The sequence below is a fragment of the Hemicordylus capensis genome, chromosome 4 (genome assembly GCF_027244095.1).
Source record: "Hemicordylus capensis ecotype Gifberg chromosome 4, rHemCap1.1.pri, whole genome shotgun sequence".
NCBI lineage: Eukaryota > Metazoa > Chordata > Lepidosauria > Squamata > Cordylidae > Hemicordylus > Hemicordylus capensis.
This window is the reverse complement of record NC_069660.1, coordinates 214013408-214032817: the sequence shown is the minus strand read 5'-3', so window position 1 is coordinate 214032817 and position 19410 is coordinate 214013408. Positions and strand designations below refer to the sequence as shown.

Sequence of the window (19410 nt, the reverse complement as noted above, 5' to 3'; positions counted from 1 at the left end):
AGCTGCACAGAGGAGGTGGGTTGCATTGGAAGGATAGGAGAGAGATGTGGGCTCACATGAGTGGCGGTTCCAGACCCAAGGGTCAGCGAGAGAGAAGAAAAAGAGTAGTTTTAGAGAGCAGGAGACCTCCAGGTGGCTGTAGACAGAAGCTGGAGGAGCAAAAGCCAACCTGACGGGGTGCAAGTTGGGGGAGGGGGGAGGATCAGTGCAGAGGGACAGGGTGGGGCATAGCCATGGAGGGTTTTCAAGGTAGAGATGAGAAGTCTGTGCTGGGCATGGAAAGGGACTAGAAGTCAGTGCAGGGACTGGTATTGTGGAGGACTGGCCCCTTGACCCTGTTTGTTTTCTTTCCTCCAAGGCCAAAGAGACCTCCGCAGCTGCCAGGAATGTGTGCAAAACATCAAGGCACTGAGGGGACAGCTCAGGAGACTGCGGAGCAGACTGGCAAGGGTGGAAGCCACCATGGGGATCCTAGTTCCTCCAAGGGAGCTGGATGTTGAGGAGGAAAAAGAGGAAGACAAAAACCAGCAATAAAATGCTGCATATTTATTTTAAAAATATTAAACTTTTGTTTTAATTGGATGCGATGTGGAGATAAAACAGCAATAGAACATGCATATTTACTGCTTAAAAATTAAAATGTTGATTTTAAAGAAAATAAAGTTGTCTTACTTTGAATATTCTTTGGGCAGAGTTGGGTAAAAATGTCTTTGGGTCAAACCCAGCCACAGAAAAGGCTCTATGGCCAGTCCACTTGGGGCCAAGAGATGTTCTGAGAAGTTCAAGAGGTAGCTCAAGATAGACTGCTCCTTGTCAGGAGGCTTATACAGAGCTTGTCTGCCCCAATATGTATGGCTAGGAGGCCTGATTTTGGCCCTGAAGAGGGATCTGCCTCTTGTGGAAGAGGATGGAGTGATGATGCAGAAGGGGAAGTTTGATTTAGGGCAGGGCTGCACAACACCAGCCCTCCAGCTGCTGTTTGACTACAGTTCCCATCAACCCTGACTACTGGCTAGTGCGGCTGGGGACTATGGGAGCTGTAACCCAACAACAGCTGGAAGGCCCAAGTGGTGCAGCCCTGGGTTAGGTGAACCACTCAGGGCTGCTGGGTGACAAGAATAATGGAAACGAGGCCAAGTGTTCCAAATGGGAAGGAGGCCAAACATTATTCTCCAGCCCCCATATTTTCCACCAAGAGCCAAAGCAGCACCTAGAGGCTTGGATCCAGGCAAAGAGTCAAGCTGAGTGACTGATTTGGCCCTGGGGGAGCAGCTAGGAGGTGCCCCCCCCATTTCCTTTGCAGGAAGAAAAGCCATGGGGGTGGCTCTCTGTAGAGCATGACACTCCCAGGAGAAAACAAAAAAGGCAACCTCCATATCGGCCTCCTCCCAGGGCCTTCCGGCCCTGCTGATCTTCCAAGGAAAGAACCAAAAGAAGCAACCTCCATATCAGATCCCCTTCGAGGATGTTCCATCCCTGCTGATCTTCCAAGGAAAGAACCCAAAAGAAGCAACCCCTGTATTAGGCCCTCTCCCAGGGCCTTCTATCTCTGCTGAGACTCAGAGAAAAGGACCTAAAGAGGCAAACTCTGCATCGGGTCCCCATCCAGGACATCCCATCCCTGCTATGAGCAATCTCCCAAGTATGGGCAATCCACACTTGGGGGAAAGAACTCAAAGAGACAGGAGAGGACCTCTATATCATGGAAGCTCTGCACCAGACCTCCACCCAGGGCAATCCATCCCTGCTGATACTCCAGGGAAAGACAATGACGAGGCACCCTATGTAGCAGGCCCCCTCCCAAATGCAGGATCAGCAATGAGAATATATTTTTAGCCTCCAGGCCATTTTTCTGCAAGAGGAGAGAGAAGGAAAGCCTGAATTGGAACACTTGTCACTGCAGATGCTAGATTTGATATGACTATGAAATAGGACAGCAATGCAGGAAACGCTGCATTTGAGCCTATCTTAGCTACACAGCTCAGTGACCAAATGCCTGTCCTTGACCATCTCTAAGAGCCCTTAAAGATGCTCAAGGACAAAGACATCTTTGCTCTTGACGCTCATCGTGCATGCACTGGGAAGAGTCATTAGAATGAGCAGAAGGTGCCTTGTGAATGGGATACATTGGGCTTAGTACCTAGAAAAACACGTGAGCATAAGAGTGCTGTGTCCATGAATGCAGTAATCGTGGGCGGAACGCGGGTGGGGTAGCCAGGGCAGGTGCCCTAGGTGCCACTGAGGGGAGGGTGCCATGCCAGTTCCTGCCACCCCCACCCCATTGCCCACCTGCCCAGCCCCAGGGCCCCTCAGCCACTTGCCTCCCGCTCCGGCCTAGGATCGGCAACAAGGCCTAGGATCAGAGCATCCTGCAAACTGCAGAGCAGCTCTTCTCTCCCCGCCTCTCAGTTGATCTGCGGGTGGGCGGGGCTTCCAGAGAGGCCTCTGTGTAGGCCTCCCTGAAGCCTGAACTTGGCAGGCCCCAAGGAAGCCAGGAAGAAGAAGGCAGGCAGAGCTCCCTGCAGCAGCAGACCCTCTGCCCAGAACATCCAGCACAGCTTTTGCCAGGTACTGTGAATTCCTTTTTGTGGTTTACTCCCCGCCCCATATATAGGGATCTGCTTGCCATAGGGCTTTGATATGGGTGGTGGTGGGGGGAGACTGAGAAGTCTGAATATTTAATTTAAAACAGAGTGGAAACTTTGCTGGCTTTAAAAACAAAAACTATCTAAAAAGCCCTATAAGTGGCTTGTTTCATGGAAGAAAATTACAAAATCTTCTGGAACAATATTATATTCATTCATTCATTCATTCACTCACTCATAAATGCACTTATGTTCAAGTTGTTTTGCAACCCAGAAGGTCTGAGTGAGAACTGTGAAGCATGTGTGTGCTTTTGTTTTATTTTATTTTTCTTGTGTGTGAACTGCTCCCCACTAACTTGCAGGGACTTCAGGGTAAATCTGGCCAACATGTGAATGCAGCACCTCCATTCCAGAGGAGATGTGTGTTAAAGGGCTTTAAAAGCCTCCTGTGAAAAACCTCCTGGAATCAAACTTTACTGAATTTGTTCAGAATTCTGAGAAAACAAATATAGGCTCACCCTGCATGCTTGAAAGTCTCCTTTGCTAATCTGCAGCGAGGGGGCCATTTTAATCATTCATCTTTCTAGTGTGTTCTAGGCATTAAAAGTAGCACAAACATATAGTACTCAATGTATATCACTATATATTGTGAAGTGTGCATGTGTGTATTCAGTGAAATGTATTTCCAGGCAGCATACTTATTTTGAAATATCAGCCTTAAATCCTTGGGGGCCTGGGGTGTGTGGACGCCCTGGACTTTGAGGGGCTGGGGGCCCATTTTAAAATCTCATCTCTGGGCCCATTCCAACCTTGCTATGCCCCCCTATGCCACTACACATGGGTTTCTGCACAACACCTGCACAGAAGAAACTCCCATGTAGAAAATGTGTCTCTTGTAAATTGACCCTGAATTTTACATCCATGACTGGGATAACTGAGAGTTAGAGTCAATAATAAAAGAACAGCACACTGCTTGTGACAGGAAGGGGCAAATTACAATGATTTCTTAGTCTGGCGGGGGCTGGTTTTGGCCCTGGCAGAACTTGGCTGTCTGCTCCTGTTGCAAATGCCTCTGGCTAGTGTGGCAAACTAATGTATCCTCCTCCCTCTTGGTGTCAAAGTAAGCACTAGTGTGGTGAATGCACATATACCCCATCATGAGCCAACAATCATCACAAGACAAAGGCTGGCAGGAATCATTCACTGGTTTATAGACTTCCCCCGCCACCTTCTTCTTCCCCTATTTTGCTAGTGGCTATTTGGGCAGGTGATCCTCTAGGACAAAGTCATGTTTTTTAAAAAGCATGAGATGAGACAGGGAAAATGACACTTGGAATCCTCGCATAACTCCTGACTGTTGTTCTAAGTCTTTTGCAGAGATGGCTCATGTTTTCAGGTTTTGATCAACAACCATGTCTAGATGGTACAGTGTTCCTTTTAACAGGGATTTCCAGATATTGTTGACTACAAGTCCCATCATTCCTGTTTGGACAGGGGCGCAATTTCAGTGCTCGTCCTAGGCGCTATTTTCCCTAGATACGCCTCTGATTGTTAGTTGATTATTTTATGAAAGGATGCTCCAGAGGTTCCTAGATCTGCTCAAGACAACCTTTAAAGAAATCACAACAAAAGCTTTGTGTAGTCTGGTGGTTAGCCTTTAATACAGTAGAAAATAAAAAGTATGTATCAATCAGTATTTTCCCAATCTGTTTTTAAAAAGCATGGATACATGATTAAAGACTGCACTGTGACACCTTATGTTATTAATAATAATAATAATTTAAAATGTAGATTGCGAAAGAAGCGCACAAGAGTACACCAACCCAATGAAGAATGGTTTTGACTACAATTGTATCTGCTATATTAAAAAAAATATTTTTAGTGACAGAGTAGAAAAACTGTCTCGCATTGCTGTAGAAATGAGCTCATACTTGAAAGTCAAATTAAAACTTGATCCTCTCCTCTGTTGTAATTATGGTGGCATCTGCAAAGACTTGTCCTGCAATAACATTCTATATGAGGCAAGCAGGGCAGAGCTCTGCAGCTCCATCTCATTTGCCTTTATAAACCTCTTCTTATTGGCTTTGTTACATTAATTTGCCACAGTAATTTTGCACCAGCCAGCAAACTTAGAGTAAGGCATTGGGGCGATGGATGGATGGAAACCTGTGGAGCATCTGCCTCCACACAACACAGCAGATAAAAATTCTCTGTGTTGCATTCAGTCAGAGCTTCCTTGCTGGCTTATAATGTATAATCCCTTTCTCAGTTCAGCTGCTGTTTGTCTCTCCCCTCCGCCAATTACAGTACTCATATTCCAATTACACAGCAGGGGATGGGGAAGAGTACCATAACAAAGCGACCATTCTAGATTTAACATTGTCATCGTAGTTGGTTCTGGAAATGTTCAAAGAAATACTTTTGTTTAGAAGATGAGATGGAGATAGTTGACAATGATCTGCTTTTAAAAAGGTCATTAAGTATGACCAACTGTGCACTCTCTCTTTCTCCCTCTCTGTTTCTAGCATGGTGCATTCAGCAAGGTGTATTCAGTCTTCTTACTGAGAATCTCAGACCTCATGGGATGTCTAGTTATCCCTCATGTGGTTTTTCATACATCTTCAATCCAAGTCTCGCAACCATCAGCAAACTTCAAAAGGAAAAAACATGTTATCAGTTCATGGACATAACAGAAAAGTTCGAAGTTATCTTTCTTGTTCTTTTTTGCTTTGTATCCATAGCCTCCCTCCAGTCCACCCAAAACTTTTGGACGCTGCTGGATGGGGCAAAGCAAATATATTGCCTAATAGTTGTCCATCGTGGTGATAATCCCCCTTCTCAGTCTTGTCAAGCAGGCACTAAAAAATCCTTATGAACAAGTTGGAGAATTGCACTAGAGCTAATGCTCTTATTCTTTCACAGCACTGAAATGCTCACAAAATCATAAGAGCCTTGCTGTATCAGTTCAAAGGTCCATCTACACCAGGATATATGCTCTTATTTCTCTTTCAGAAATCTAACATGTGGAGCAAAATTTACCCTCCTGAAATGCATTGTGTCCCTTCTACAGCCTGCAAATATTTTTTTTCCTGATGCTGCTATTAGGGTGGGGAGTAAGAAGTAGTTTTTCGTTGAGCAGAATCTAGCTGATGAGCAGAATCTAGTTGATGGGCACAGACATGGGGACGGGTTAGAGAAGAAGATAATATTTTGGGAGGTGACCCTTGCACCCACTCCCTTCAGAGCCTGCTCAACATGAACCTAATTTATTGTACTTGATTTCAATTTATTTTCAATTTAATTTCAATTAAAATTAGGTACATGTTGAGCAGCCTTTGAACACTGTGGGTGTGAGGGCCACCTCCAAAGATGTTCTGCTCATCAGTTCTTCATCTTATTTAATAAATGCTATTAAGTTTACAACAGAAGTGCTATACATTTTGGTGGGCATTTTTAAAAACCAAAATGACAGCCCAGTTCTATCCATGCTTACTTAGAGCAAGCCCCATTGATTTCAATAGGACTGACTCTCAGGCAAGTGTGCAGAGGACAGGACTGTATTCTTAGCACTGAAAACAAGAAAAGCAAAAGTGTGCAGCATAATACCTTGCCCCAGCAATCAATCCTGCAGGCATGAATTTCCCCGAGTTGTAGAATCGGATCCCCATAAGGCCAGCCAAGGTTCCAGAAGCAACTAATTGAAAGGTAAAAGCCAAAGCAGCATTATCTCATGGGCAGTAATTTGAAGGATGGCCAATTTGGCAGAGAGTCATAAAGAAAACCACAGTATCAAGTAAGAAAAACTCTCCGGTTAGAAACATACACCACTGTTAAAACCTTTTCAACTGAACTTTTTAGTTTTTAAAGTGCTTTTAATTCCTTCCATCTCCTTTTAAAAACACAATATATATTAATGACAAACTATAAAAAGTTCCTTTAGCATAGCACAATTCTCAGAAATACCATCCTAATTATAGAGTTGATATAAATTAAATCCTATGTCTCATCTAACTTCTGAGAAAGTGAGACAGATGCTGAACAGCATCACAGACTTGAGCAGAACTGCTTGAAGAGCAGAGAGCATTTACTCTTGGACATATCCAAATGGTGCCTTCCCAAGGTTCACAACTGAGAACATGGGAAGTGTCTTAGAGAAAGACAGATTTCTTCTCCACGACTTCCCCCAAACAACCTGTCAATCACTATGGAAAGTAAAAATGTGTAGCCGTCACTATCTCTTTTAGTTCCTTAGCAAACACGGCTGTGTACCAGTCACTAGCATTGGTAGGTCTGGATTTTAGGGGGGAATCACCAGAATTTGGGGGGGGGAGGTTTCCAGTTCTCAGAGCCTGACATCCAGACTAAATTATTTATTAGTAGTCCCAATGAAATGGTAACAATTAAAATCCCATTATTTTAATGGGATTACTCATGAGTAATTTAGACTAGTGGAAAACCAGAGCCTTCTCAAAGTGCCATTGGTGGATCTTGTAACACCAGCCTTGCTTTCTTGCTCAAGGCCCTGTCTATGTGGATGAAGGAGGCTATTTACCCCCAGGTCAGACTGGATGAACACACAAGGACTTTTCCAGACAGACAGTTTATTGCACAATAAAAGTACAATTTTTACTCGTTTATTACATGGGACCCAGAGGCCTTCCTTCAAGAATTCACTTCATTTGTGAGGACATGGCATTTCACCTGTCATACCTTGCAGCTGGCAACCAATTCTGGCCTGACAGCATCCAATGCTACTGCATGTGCTGTGCAGAATGTTTGTGTGAGTGTCGTGGGAACTTACTGAATAGTGCCTGTGACGCTGCAAGCAGCAGTGTGGCTTCCCTTCATACCAGTGCCATTTTTCAACATTTTAATTTACAGTTTACACATGATTCCATTCTTAAATGATGCTATGCATATTTATTTGACATATTTGTATACTGCCCAAAATGCAAGTCTCTGGGCAGTTTACAACAAAACAAAACAAAACAAAAAGGTTATCACATTACAACAATTTAAAAGGTCAAAACTATTAAAAACCAAACAATTAAAACAGTACCCAGAATGTTGGGGGCAATATGCTAAATCATTGTAAACCGCTTAGAGAGCTCCAGCTATAAAGCAGTATATAAATGTAAGTGCTATTGCTATTGCTATCTTCTTAAAAGCCTGGGTGAACAAATGTGTGTACACCAGAACGGATTTCCTAGTACAAAACATAATGCATGAAATGGCCCCAAACTTATACCAAACTGTTACCTAATAAAAGCCAATATTTAGCTTTGTAGTTTCATGCATCTATATCTTATATCACTTGTTCACTACAATGGATTTTTTCCAGTGTCAACAAAATCAGTCCTAGTGAACAAGTGATATAGCATACAGATGCATTCAGAAGTACTATAAGAGTTATTTTTAATCTATTCTGCATATGCAAGTTTTTAACATACTTACTGAGGGAAAGCCAAATGTTCTTTGAGTCTTGAGACAGTTGGTAAGCTCCCAATCCAGCTAACCCCCCAAAAAGAAGACCAGCAGCCAAAGATGGGGTGCTACCTTGAATAAATGAAACAAACTGCATTTCAGTAGGCATATATTAGATACACAGACTGAATCAATAACTTAAGCTTATTTTGACTATTTGACATAAGGGAAAGACTATTAGGACTGTTGATCTTGGCTCACACATAATTTGGCTCACATATAACTGCAGGCTAGGATTTGGCCATTTATACTCAAGCGCCAAGTCTGCATGTCCAATCCTCCCGTTAATGCTCCAATTTCCTTTCTTCCTTGTTTGATCAAACCATAGTTTGATATTATATCTGGTTTGTATCCCTATTCTCTCAGTCATCCTTGTCCTCATGACAGAATTTAACATTCACTTTGGTGTCCTTTAAAACAAGCACTTAGAACATTATTCTTGCGAGGATAATCCTGCACTATTCTAGGAAGGTGGCCTCAGGAGACTGCTCCTACTCTTGTCATCAGTGTATATATAGATTGGTGAAATGGAATCAATGAAGTGTCACCACATTTGGTTACTGCTGAATGGTCCCATTAAAATAGGCTTAAGGGCTACCTTAAGAGGCGCAGCAGGGAAATGCTTGACTAACAAGTAGAAGGTTGCCGATTTGAACCCCCGCTGCTCCTATATCGGGCAGCAGCGATATAGGAAGATGCTGAAAGGTATCATCTCTTACTGCGTGGGAGGAGGCAATGGTAAACCCCTCCTGTATTCTACCAAAGACAACCACAGGGCTCTGTGGGTGCCAAGAGTCGAAATCAATTTGACGGCACACTTTACCTTTAAGGGAGCACACCAATGCCTATTGCTGATGCCGCCTGTTCCATTTGTGGGTCAAACCTAAATAGGACTTGAAGCATCAAGGGCACTATTTTAAAAAGGTCAAATATTTTCTCTCTAGTCATTTGGCCTCCACCCCTGGAATACCGCTGTAATAATGTGAAATGACTGGTCATTTTCATAAGTGCACTACACAAGTACTGCCCTTGTGAGTAAAATGCCAGTGCTGGGATTCAAAAGCTTTTCTAGAGTTCCTTTCCCAGGTACCTTAACAAACATAATTGCCTGGTAAGGCCCTGCTTCCTTCCTTTTCCTGTATTTTGCTTGCACTTTAACTATGGAGGAGTTCAGATGAAGGACAACACCAACACTTATCTGGCCCCGCCCAAACAACCCACACCCAGATTATCCTCTATTCCCGTTTCCAAAGGGCCATATGTCTAAATATCATTCCTACCTCTCCAACTGTTGCACAAAACTGAGATGAAAGTCCCTACGACATGAAGACTGTTGGTCACAAATCAATACAAAGATTTTCCATTGAGGTTAATGGGAGCTACAGATGTAGCTCGAAGAGGACATGTCCTTGAGGGTTTTTGTTGTTGTTGTTGTTGTTGTTTTAAGTACTCTGATCTCCAGTATGGCTAACGCTAGTTCTTTAGTGACCTTCCTTGCTAAATTATTAATATGTAGGAAAAGCCATTGGTGGGAGGGGAAAACAATTATTTTACGTCATCAGCACAAAAGCTACTATTAGTTGTGTGTTTAATTTGTATACAGAATGTTTATAAGATTATTTAATATTTGACAGGGTTAGAAATGTGAAGGTTCGGGGAGGGGGGAACCCAATAAACTAGAAAGGACACATTTTGTACATGCTTTTCTTACAAATAATTTTTAAACTGTAAATTGATCTTAGGGTGAAACTAGGAGTCTGCTAAGCAGCTCCTGCGGCACTGTGGCAATGCCTTTGTATATCATAGCCTCCAATTCCTCAGTTGCCTCAGGTACTTCCATCTTCTGTATCAAGTCTATCTGAATACACACACAATAAAGGAATAAACGAAATGTGAAAGCAGGAAGCTGCTTAATGCATGCAAACCATCCATTTCCTGAAACCCACACAACTCAAAGTGAGAATTCACTGATCAGACAAATAAACTTCCTTAAAGTGAAAACAATGGGACTACAACTAAATGTAAAGAAGACTAAACTAATGACAATGGGTACAGCAACCAGCCCCAGAACTGACAATGAAGTGGTGGACAGGGATGTGCACGAACCAGTTCGCAGGCCATGTTAGAGGCCTGCGAACCAGTTCACTGGTCCGGCAGACCATTGCCGGGGTGTGTGTGTTGCTTTAAGGGCGGGTGTGTGTGTTGTACTTACCCCTCCCGCCGCTTTTCCCCTTCCGGCACTCCATTTTCAAGTAAAATCTTTGGGGCGACAGCAGTCCTCCCTGCCACCCCTGCTAAAAAGCGGAAGTAACTTCTGCGCATGTGGTCGCTGCTGTGCGCATCACGCACGTCACTGTGACATGTGCGGCGCGCACACGTTGACAGCGGGCACAGTGGCAGAGGGTGCATGCACAGATGTTACTTCCACGTTTGGCAGGCAACAAGTGGGCAGGGGCGGCAGGGAGGACCGCTGCCACCCCGAAGATTTTACTTGAAAATGGAGAGCCGGAGGGGGGAAAGCAGCGGGAAGGGTAAGTACAACCCCCCTGCCCTTAAAGCAACACACACACCCCAGCGTTGGACTGCACCTCCACAGTCCGTGCACATCCCTAGTGATGGATAGCTTCTGCATTTTAGGATCGACCATCAACTGTAAAGGATTCAGCAGTCAAGAAATATGTCACAGACTAGCACTTGGTAGAGTGGCAATGAAGGCCTTGGAAAGGATGTTTAAATGCCATGAATGTATAGATGCTGTGACGTGTCTATACTTAGAAAGATTAGAATCGTTTAGACAATCGTTTTCCCCGTGACACTCTATGGATGCGAAAGGTGGAGTTTGAAGAAGCAAGTTAGAAAAAGTATTGTCGCTTTTGAACTTTTGTGCTGGAGAAAGTTTTTGAGGATACCATGGACAGCCAGGAAAACGAACAAATGGATCATGGAACAAATCAATCCAGAATTTTCACTTGAGGCACAAATGATCAGACTCAAACTATTATACTTCGGACACATTATGCGAAGATCCAACTCCCTTGAGAAGTCCATAATTCTGGGAAAAGTTGAAGGAAAGAGAAGAAGAGGACAACTAGCAGCAAGGTGAATGTACCACTGAGAGACCTTAAAGGCCAAGTTGAAGGCAGATCATCCTGGAGAGAATCTATCTATGTGGTCGCTAAGAGTCAACACCAACTTGATGGCACTTAATCAATCAATCAATCAATCAACCTTAAGTGGACAAGCCCCAAAACTCCCCTCTACCTTACACAAATAGTATGGTTGTGTATATTTCTATGACAAGCCAGATTCTGCAGTTTGCGGCAGAAAAACAAATTCATGTGTGTGGTGGTAGGAGAACGTGTGCTTCATACTACTAAAAAAAAGCCACTCAGAGTCTGAAAACACACTTTCATATGGACATGGATTGTATGTTTCGAGTGGACACTTGGCTAGAACAAAAATAAAGCACCCCAGTGCCACAATCAATAGATTATTGGGGGGTAGTTTTGTGCTATTTTTTGTTTACCAAATGAAGACAGTAAATGGTAGTAGCTTTACTTTGTGGACATTGGCCAACATGTTGTGCAGTGAAATGCAGGCAGTTCTGAACCTCCCACACTGCTGCAGGCACCCTCATACCCCAATGCAGACACTCTCGTCGTGCAAGAACATTCTTGCACAAATACTTGAACTGATGTAATTGCACTTCCACGACATGACTTGCATTGGAAATAATGTAAGCAGTGTCATGGAAGTGCAATCACACCAGTTTAAGTATTTTAGCAAGTGCATTCTTGCATAAGAGCGCCGCAAAGTCAGCCACTGTCACCTGCATACAATATCCCAAAAGGACTAAGGGCAGCTTCAGACATTTAAAAAATGCTCTGTACTTTAGGGAGAAGGGAGAGGAAGTTCCATCCCTGCCGAGTAACATACCTACGCACCCTGTGGCTCATGCTCACAGCATGTCTGAAAAGGGCAGAGCCTTACCCGTCATGGGGCACTCCCTTGATTGCGAGGGTGGATCAATCCAGTCTTGCAATCACGAGAGTGCCTGCCATCACAGATAGGGTTCTGCCCTCTTTAGACAAGCCCCACTGTAAGCATGAGTAGCGGGGTGCGCGGGTGAGTAGTACGGCAGGGATGGGACATCCTCTCCCTTCGCCCTGCAGCACACAGCTACAGCAGGGCATTTTAATAACATCTGAAGCTGCCTTAAGATGAAGAGCCACTTTTGTGAATTCTACAAAAAACTACCACCAACAAAACCAGTGTGCCCCAAGTAGGATTTTTACCCCAGTTGTTTGAATAAGGGTTTTTATTTAAATTCTGCTAGCATTTTCACGTATGGGTGGGATATAAAATAAAAATTGACCAATTTTTCTCTAGCTACTGTGGTAATAGTTGTATATCGTTCAGGGCTATGATGTGGCACTGTGTGGGGAGAAGGGAAAGGTTTGGAAAGAGAAATTAAAAGTTAGTTTCTGTTTCAGCTCAACATGGCGTCCAGGCTCTTTGCTATCTCCACATGGTGTCAGAGTGGGGAATAACTGCTTGCAGGACACAGCAAACTTCATTATGGAAACAAGGAGACACAGAATCAAGTCTACTAACCCTGTAGGACAACCAGCTACTGCTCCTGTTCCTGCATAGGACAGTTCCCGCCACCTGAGAACAGAGGCCCATGACACTTGCGAGTCAGCTCCTGTGCAGGATTACTTATAAACAAGTCCCACCAAGATCGATGGAGCTCATTCCCAAATAAATGTGCACAGAACTGCAGCCTTCCTGTGTAATATTATGATATACTAAGACATAGATGTACTGGCATTCCTTAATTATGTTATAGGAATTTTTATATGTTAGCTTTAAAAATCTTGGTGCTAATAGCTGAAAAGCATGCCATGCAACTACACATAAAAATACCGTAGTTCCTAGGAAACTATGGCTGCATCTACAGAGGGGTTCACTGCACGATATTTTGTGCTTTTCTCCAGTGCACATTTGCATGAAGAATGTAATGTGTGACCTGGAACCAACAAGCACTGTTTGCAGGTCCAGGAATAGCAGTGTTGCTTACACTGCTCAAAATTAGGGTGTTGCAGTAGGGTATTGGTATGCAGGAACAGATAGCCTTTTGTGAGCTTATCATGCCAAAGCAGTTCATCAAATACGAGAGTATCCATTATCTGCAGCATACCATCAGTCTCCTGCAGCAAGAACAAACAACAGCAGTTGCATCTGCCTAACCCTGCCTCCCGTCAAAAGTCACATATTTCTTTTTCATAAGAGGGGCTTCCATTTCAGAGAATCAGTTAGTTACAGAAAATAGAGAGTATAAGGATATAATACTATACCTGCTTTGGCATAGCCCATTATCCCACCAGAAGCCACTAAAATTGCATAGCCATAGCCAATCCAGTCTAATCCCATTCTAGAACATAAACAAAATACAAAGTTGACTTAATGTGTTAATTTGGAGATTGATCATCATTACTTTTCAATATGTGGAAATCACAGTTGCAATGCTGACTTTGCCCTCTTCAGACATCCCAAAAGAGGGTACTATGTACCCAGGTAGAAGTGTGCCAGCCAGACATGCTCCCACGTGTTCCGATGCACTCTGTGGCCACATGCCCTTCTCACCCCAGCAGATAAGTGGTGGAGAGAGCAGGGGGTGATGCCAGCACCTTGTTGTCAGGGGGCATGGCTAGCCGACATGCTCCTGGTCCCCTATGTCCACTTTTAGAATGGCTGAAGAGGGCTGTTTGTTGTACAGTACTAAGTTGTCTTAACTGCTGAGCATCTGCTTGGTTCCTATGACACATAATTTGAGAATGCACATTAATCACTTTGTAAATAAGATCAGAACATTTGCTAGCCTGCTGCCCGGATATGTTTTAATCACTAGTGCCACATGGAAAATCTACAAGAAAAACCAACCAACTAATGCTATTCCCAGTTACAAATCCTTCTCTGCCAGGAGGCAATTTTTACTTGCCACAAGTGACAATGTGAACGACTGTTCTCAAGCCTACATATTCCTGTTAGCTGACAGTGCTCTTTCAATTTATTTTGACAGTGTTTCTAATAAAAATAAATACAGGCTGCAATTGCAAGCACACTTACTAGGAAAGGGCTTACTTCTGAGTAATTTTAGGCTAATAAAATGTCGTACTAAACATCTACGGGTTGGAGTCATATGCATCCACATTTACGTTTCCTAAACAAGTGCTGAATCTGCATTTGAGAGGTGTGGTGGGAGGGGGACACTGCATCCCAAAGTTTAGTTTTCTTTTCCCAAAACTGTCCCCAAACAAGTCTAACAACAGGATTATTATGTGAGCTAACACACGATTTTGAGCTCTTGCAAGGAGCTACACGAAGTTATTGCCATTTTTACAAAGTGGAGTAACTCCAACAAGATCAGTATATAAAAGTGCACCCGCTAATTTCATGCAGTTCAGCACCACTAAAACGCAATCACTTGCAAACTAAACGCAAATATTCATTTGTTAAAAACATTTAATTTAGAAAGTAACTCTTGCAGGAACATCTTCCCTCAGCTCTAGAATTCGAATTCGAATTTTTGAGAGTATATCTAAAATCTTAATATTCAGTCTGAGAAAAGAGTTTTGTGTTCTGTGCAACTATCGTTTTGTAAGATCCAATAAAAAGCCCAGTCACTCTCCTAATAACAACAACCTACAGCCAGAACTAAAAGCAAACCATGAGCTGCTTTCTCAAGAACACGGGCAGGAATGTTCATTATAAAGTTACTTACTCTGCTGTTTAGCCGCAGTAGAACGTTCGCAACGCAGCGCAAGAAGAGGAACGCCGCCTAGCTCAACCTTCCAAAATCGAACCCTCCCGGGAATGGAATGACGATAGAGGAGGAATCATGCACGTGACACGGGACAATGAGAGCAACTCCCTGGGTTGCATGTTGCAAAGCTGCGGCCAAACAACATATTGCCCGGCGTTCTCTGGCCTTTGGCTAGCTTTGCTTCTGACAGAAAGCAACGACGTCAGCGTCAAATGCAAAGTAGTTTTTACGTGGAGAGATTTTCCACCAAACGTCACAAAAGGTTCCCAAGATGTTTTCACGAGACTCTCAGTGTTTTCCCTACATCCTAAAGTAGTGTCTGACAACTAGATGGACAAGGCTATGCACCCATTGCCTTACAAAATCATCTTCTCTTTTGTTTTCTACAATTATCGAGGCATTTCTCATGGCTTGGGGGTTTTTTAAAAAAATTTTTTTACCATGCCTAAAATCTATCCGCAACCCCGTTGTTACAATACTCTTTCCTAAAACAAAAGTAAAAAACGTCAGTTTTCTCTATAGATTCAGTATGGTTTTTAAAAAATGACACAGGTCTGGCTGCAGGCCTGAGCACATTTACTACGGGGTAATACCCCATAATAAATGCTCCCAGGCCTGCACAGGGGTAAATAAAACTGAACCCATATACAGAGGCGTATCTAGGGAAAATAGTGCCTAGGGCAAGCAGTGAAATTGCGCCCCTGTCCAAACAGGAATGATGGGACTTGTAGTCAACAATATCTGGAAATCCCTGTTAAAAGGAACACTGTACCATCTAGACATGGTTGTTGATCAAAACCTGAAAACATGAGCCATCTCTGTAAAAGACTTAGAACAACAGTCAGGAGTTATGTGAGGATTCCAAGTGTCAAAAGGCACTTCCAAGTGTCAAAAGTGTCAAAAGCCTTTTGCGCGTGGTGGAATGGCAAATTTCTAGGGGTGTGCACGGAACCGCAGAGCTGCGGTCCGGCACTGTGGGGTGGGTTCCTTTAAGGGCGGGGAGGGTTTACTTACCCCCCCGCCACTTGCCCCCGTCCAGCGCGCGTATTTAATGTAATAATTGGGGCAGCAGGATACTTCCCTGCTGCCCCTTGTCCCTCTGCAATGCCGCCAGCTTTGACTCACAGTTTTGAAAATAAATTACTGCTGCCCAGTGCCAATAATGAAGTTGAAGAAGAAGCCGGCCTCCACTTCGGCGCCTCTCCGCCCGGCGGCTCCCCGAGGAGCCGCCGCTGCCTCCCAGCAGCCACTGAGAGCGGCTCTGCCATGGAGGACGCGCCGCGGCAACCCTCACTTCCGGCTACCATGCGACTTTCCCCCACATACAGAGTGGCTGCATTCTGCCACTCTGTATGTGGGGGAAGTCGCATGGAAGCCGGAAGTGATGCAACCCTCACTTCCAGCTTCCATGCGACTTCCCCCGCATACAGAGTGGCTGCATTCTGCCACTCTGTATGTGGGGGAAAGTCGCATGGTAGCCGGAAGTGAGGGTTGCCACGGCGCGTCCTCCATGGCAGAGCCGCTCTCAGTGGCTGCTGGGAGGCAGTGGCGGCTCCTCGGGGAGCCGCCGGGCGGAGAGGCGCCGAAGTGGAGGCCGGCTTCTTCTTCAACTTCATTATTGGCACTGGGCAGCAGTAATTTATTTTCAAAACTGTGAGTCAAAGCTGGCGGCATTGCAGAGGGACAAGGGGCAGCAGGGAAGTATCCTGCTGCCCCAATTATTACATTAAATACGCGCGCTGGACGGGGGCAAGTGGCGGGGGGGGGTAAGTAAACCCTCCCCGCCCTTAAAGGAACCCCCCCCACCCGGACCCGGACCAGCCAGATCCGAACCGGTCTGGAAAGTCCGGAGGCCTTTACAATGGCTTCCAGACCGGTTCGGACACACCCCTACAAATTTCTTTTGGGGCTAACTGTGTCTTATATTTTAATGCCAGCCTTTATAGGGGGTCATTTGGTTCTTCCTATCTACAGTACCTTCCAGAAAACGAAAGCAAGGAAGGAGAAGGCTTTTTGTAGGTGCACACCACAGCTCAGCTGCTGTGACTGTTCAGAGCCTGCAGCAGCCAGAATAGGCATTAACCTTAATCTGTCTCTGGTGTTGGGTTATAAGTCTCTGTGCTTGAGCAATAGCTGCACCAACACATGCAAACCAGGGCTTTCTCAGTTGCCTTTTTCCTCTTCTCAGCAGTCATTTCACAATAGCAGGCAGGAATTGCAGATTGTATTGCACTGAAGGATTTGACTGCACATTGTCTTTCATACTGAAGCATTGTCATTCAAGCATACCACCACAGGAACAAAAAGTGTAGTCTTCTTCTAACTGTAAGGTGCAATTGATATTATAGGATGATCTTGGGGGTGGGGGGGTTGCAACATAAACTCTATAATACCAGTGCATACTGATGCTGAGAGAGGGGAAATATCAGCACTACTTCACATAGTTAACATGTGTAGAGGCTTGGTCTATGAAAGGACATTTTGGGAGGATTCTAAGTAGGAACATTTAAACACCTGGCCAAGTGAGAAACTTTGAAAAGTTATTGCTGCCCCTGTGGTGAATATAGAGGATGAGGTTCCTTGTTTTGCTTTTTAAATACTTTATGTGTTTAATTTTTGCAGAAAAGTACAAAATAAAATTAAAAAAACCAACTCCGCTCAGGAGCAAAAAAACAGCAGCACTATCTTGTTTCTCATGTAAAGACCTTTGCAAGCTGTCATTAGTAGTTATTGTGTCAGTCAGTGTGTTGGGAGCTGATAGTACCTTGTTGCCTTCAGAGGAGTGCCAAGGCCTGCTGTGGCAGTTTTGCTTCACCGCATTAAGTAATGATTGTTCGGTGCTGCTTGTGGACACTTTTTCATTCCTGTTTCTTGGCTGAACATTTCAACTTCAGAAAGGTTAGGACAATTGGGCAGAAGGAATCTGTTTTAGTTGGGATTTGTCTTTATCTGGAAGAAAAGGAAAACCTTTTCCATTCATTTGACAGAATTAGCCATTTTGCTGCACCTTCTTACAAAGTAGAGCCCTGGCCAAAACTCACCTGAATGCCTCTGTGAGCATCTGTGGTGCATGACAGGCAGAGCTCTTTACAGAGCTCTTCGCATCATAGGAGATCTGCCAGGGGAAAAAAGTAGCAACACTGTTGGTGGGAATAGGTGGAGGAGATTATTTCTGCCTACATAAGATTCATTTTAGCCCCTTTGACAGGCCTGTTTGAATCATAATGCCGAGGCTATATGTCAGCCATATCCCAAAAGACACTGAAATCTCTTGTTTTTCCCCCTTTACATGGTTTCCAAAACTATGAGTTCTATCATGATCCTTACAAGTCGCAATATATGGCTGGTGTACTATGTACAGTCTGGCGACCACACATTTGGCAGGCCTGCTCTGGATCTCACAGTTGTACAAGCTGTTTACAGAGGGTACAGATCTAAACACAGGTACAGTTGTGAACAAATAACGGTTCACATGTTATGCTGAATGCAGGTACAGCAGTATACTTCCTGTCTGTACCATGCATTTGAGGGTTACTGAACTCGGTTCATTTTTAAAATGTGTGCAGGTACATTCGTTCACATGAAAACACACAAGCGTACAGCCATCTGAATGCAGGTAGAACATAATGAGGCTGTTCTCACACACAGCTAAACTCAGGCTAGGGAAGCCCAGTGTGGGTTAGGCTATGCGTGAGAAACTCTTGAGATCAGGCCCAATCCTGGCAGGGCAGCACCACTTAGCCCCGCTTTCAAACCCAGCTCTTAGCCAGGGTTAAGGGCTCAAGCAAGCCCTTAACTTAAGCTCTGCAATCATGTGTTCTCTGGGGCTATGTTTATCCCCCACCGGACACATCTGTCTCCTGGGTGGATCCTGCAGTGCATCATGTGTGTCGCATTGTGGGATCTCCAGAGCTCCACTACAGGCACACAGCACAGATCATCTGGGAGCGTGGTTGTCACTCCCAGTAACATTGGAGCAGTCGTCTGGAGCGAAGGTAAGCTTAACCAGCCTTCCCCCTCGCCCACCCAGTTGTATGAACTACCTCTGTGTCCGAATAGGGCTATGTAGCGTATCATCTGGAGGTTATAGTTAATGGTAAAATAAACCCACTACTGTGGCATTTTAGACAATGTGATTGAATAGATTAAATAAATTTGTGCAAAGGTTAGTGAGAGACTTTAATTCTGTTCCATGCCAAGCATTTTTGCAGTTTTGGAATCTTTTGCCAGAGCATGCTATAAGTAGAGTTGCTGACACTGACTGAAGCTCTTCCTCGAGATGTTTTCCAATATTTTCTTCCTGTATGTTTGATAATATTGAGCCATTATAATCTCCAGAATTGTGTTCAATAGTAACCTGAAGAATGATACTGATTCCTAGAAAGACCAGCCCAACCCTGGAGACTGGCAACCCTGGCTGTAAATATCATATCCTCAGAACTACAGCAAAGTGGGCAGGCAATTTCAAGGGTTCAGCTTTCATAGGCAGCTTTCTGTTGGGAATACTGCATGCAC

General features: G+C 44.2%; 2 protein-coding genes and 1 long non-coding RNA gene across 5 annotated transcripts in view; 2 read left to right on the top strand and 1 right to left on the bottom strand.

Moving 5' to 3' along the window:
* LOC128352877 (large proline-rich protein BAG6-like) overlaps nt 1-19410 on the top strand; it is a 51119-nt gene that overhangs the window by 5290 nt on the left and 26419 nt on the right. The window lies entirely within an intron of this gene.
* LOC128352883 (uncharacterized) lies at nt 2096-12851 on the top strand. Its single transcript, XR_008320676.1, has 2 exons — nt 2096-2568; nt 12563-12851. It is a non-coding gene; the product is annotated as an uncharacterized LOC128352883 (long non-coding RNA).
* Nucleotides 4219-16153, bottom strand: LOC128352879 (transmembrane protein 14C-like). 3 transcript variants are annotated; one of them, XM_053313423.1, is made up of 6 exons: nt 16021-16149; nt 14854-15078; nt 13427-13503; nt 8040-8141; nt 6192-6279; nt 4219-5235 (listed from the first exon to the last, which is right to left on the bottom strand). In XM_053313423.1, the coding sequence occupies exons 3-6, from the start codon at nt 13500-13502 to the stop codon at nt 5178-5180; spliced, it is 324 nt and encodes a 107-aa protein (XP_053169398.1). In that variant the 5' UTR covers nt 13503; nt 14854-15078; nt 16021-16149; the 3' UTR covers nt 4219-5177. The 3 variants fall into 3 exon arrangements, with proteins under 3 accessions (XP_053169398.1, XP_053169400.1, XP_053169397.1); XM_053313425.1 differs by lacking the exon at nt 14854-15078 and having other exon boundaries at nt 16021-16153; XM_053313422.1 differs by lacking the exon at nt 16021-16149 and having other exon boundaries at nt 14854-15985.

What these genes read in the sequence shown, in the direction of transcription:
- LOC128352879 (XM_053313425.1), bottom strand. Translation starts at nt 13,502, where the DNA reads ATGGGATTAGACTGGATTGGCTATGGCTATGCAATTTTAGTGGCTTCT. An exon ending in AATGGGCTATGCCAAAGCAG is followed by an intron (nt 8,142 to 13,426) that starts GTATAGTATTAT and finishes CATTTATTCAAG; the next exon opens with GTAGCACCCCATCTTTGGCT. An exon ending in GGATTGATTGCTGGGGCAAG is followed by an intron (nt 5,236 to 6,191) that starts GTATTATGCTGC and finishes TTCCTTTTGAAG; the next exon opens with TTTGCTGATGGTTGCGAGAC.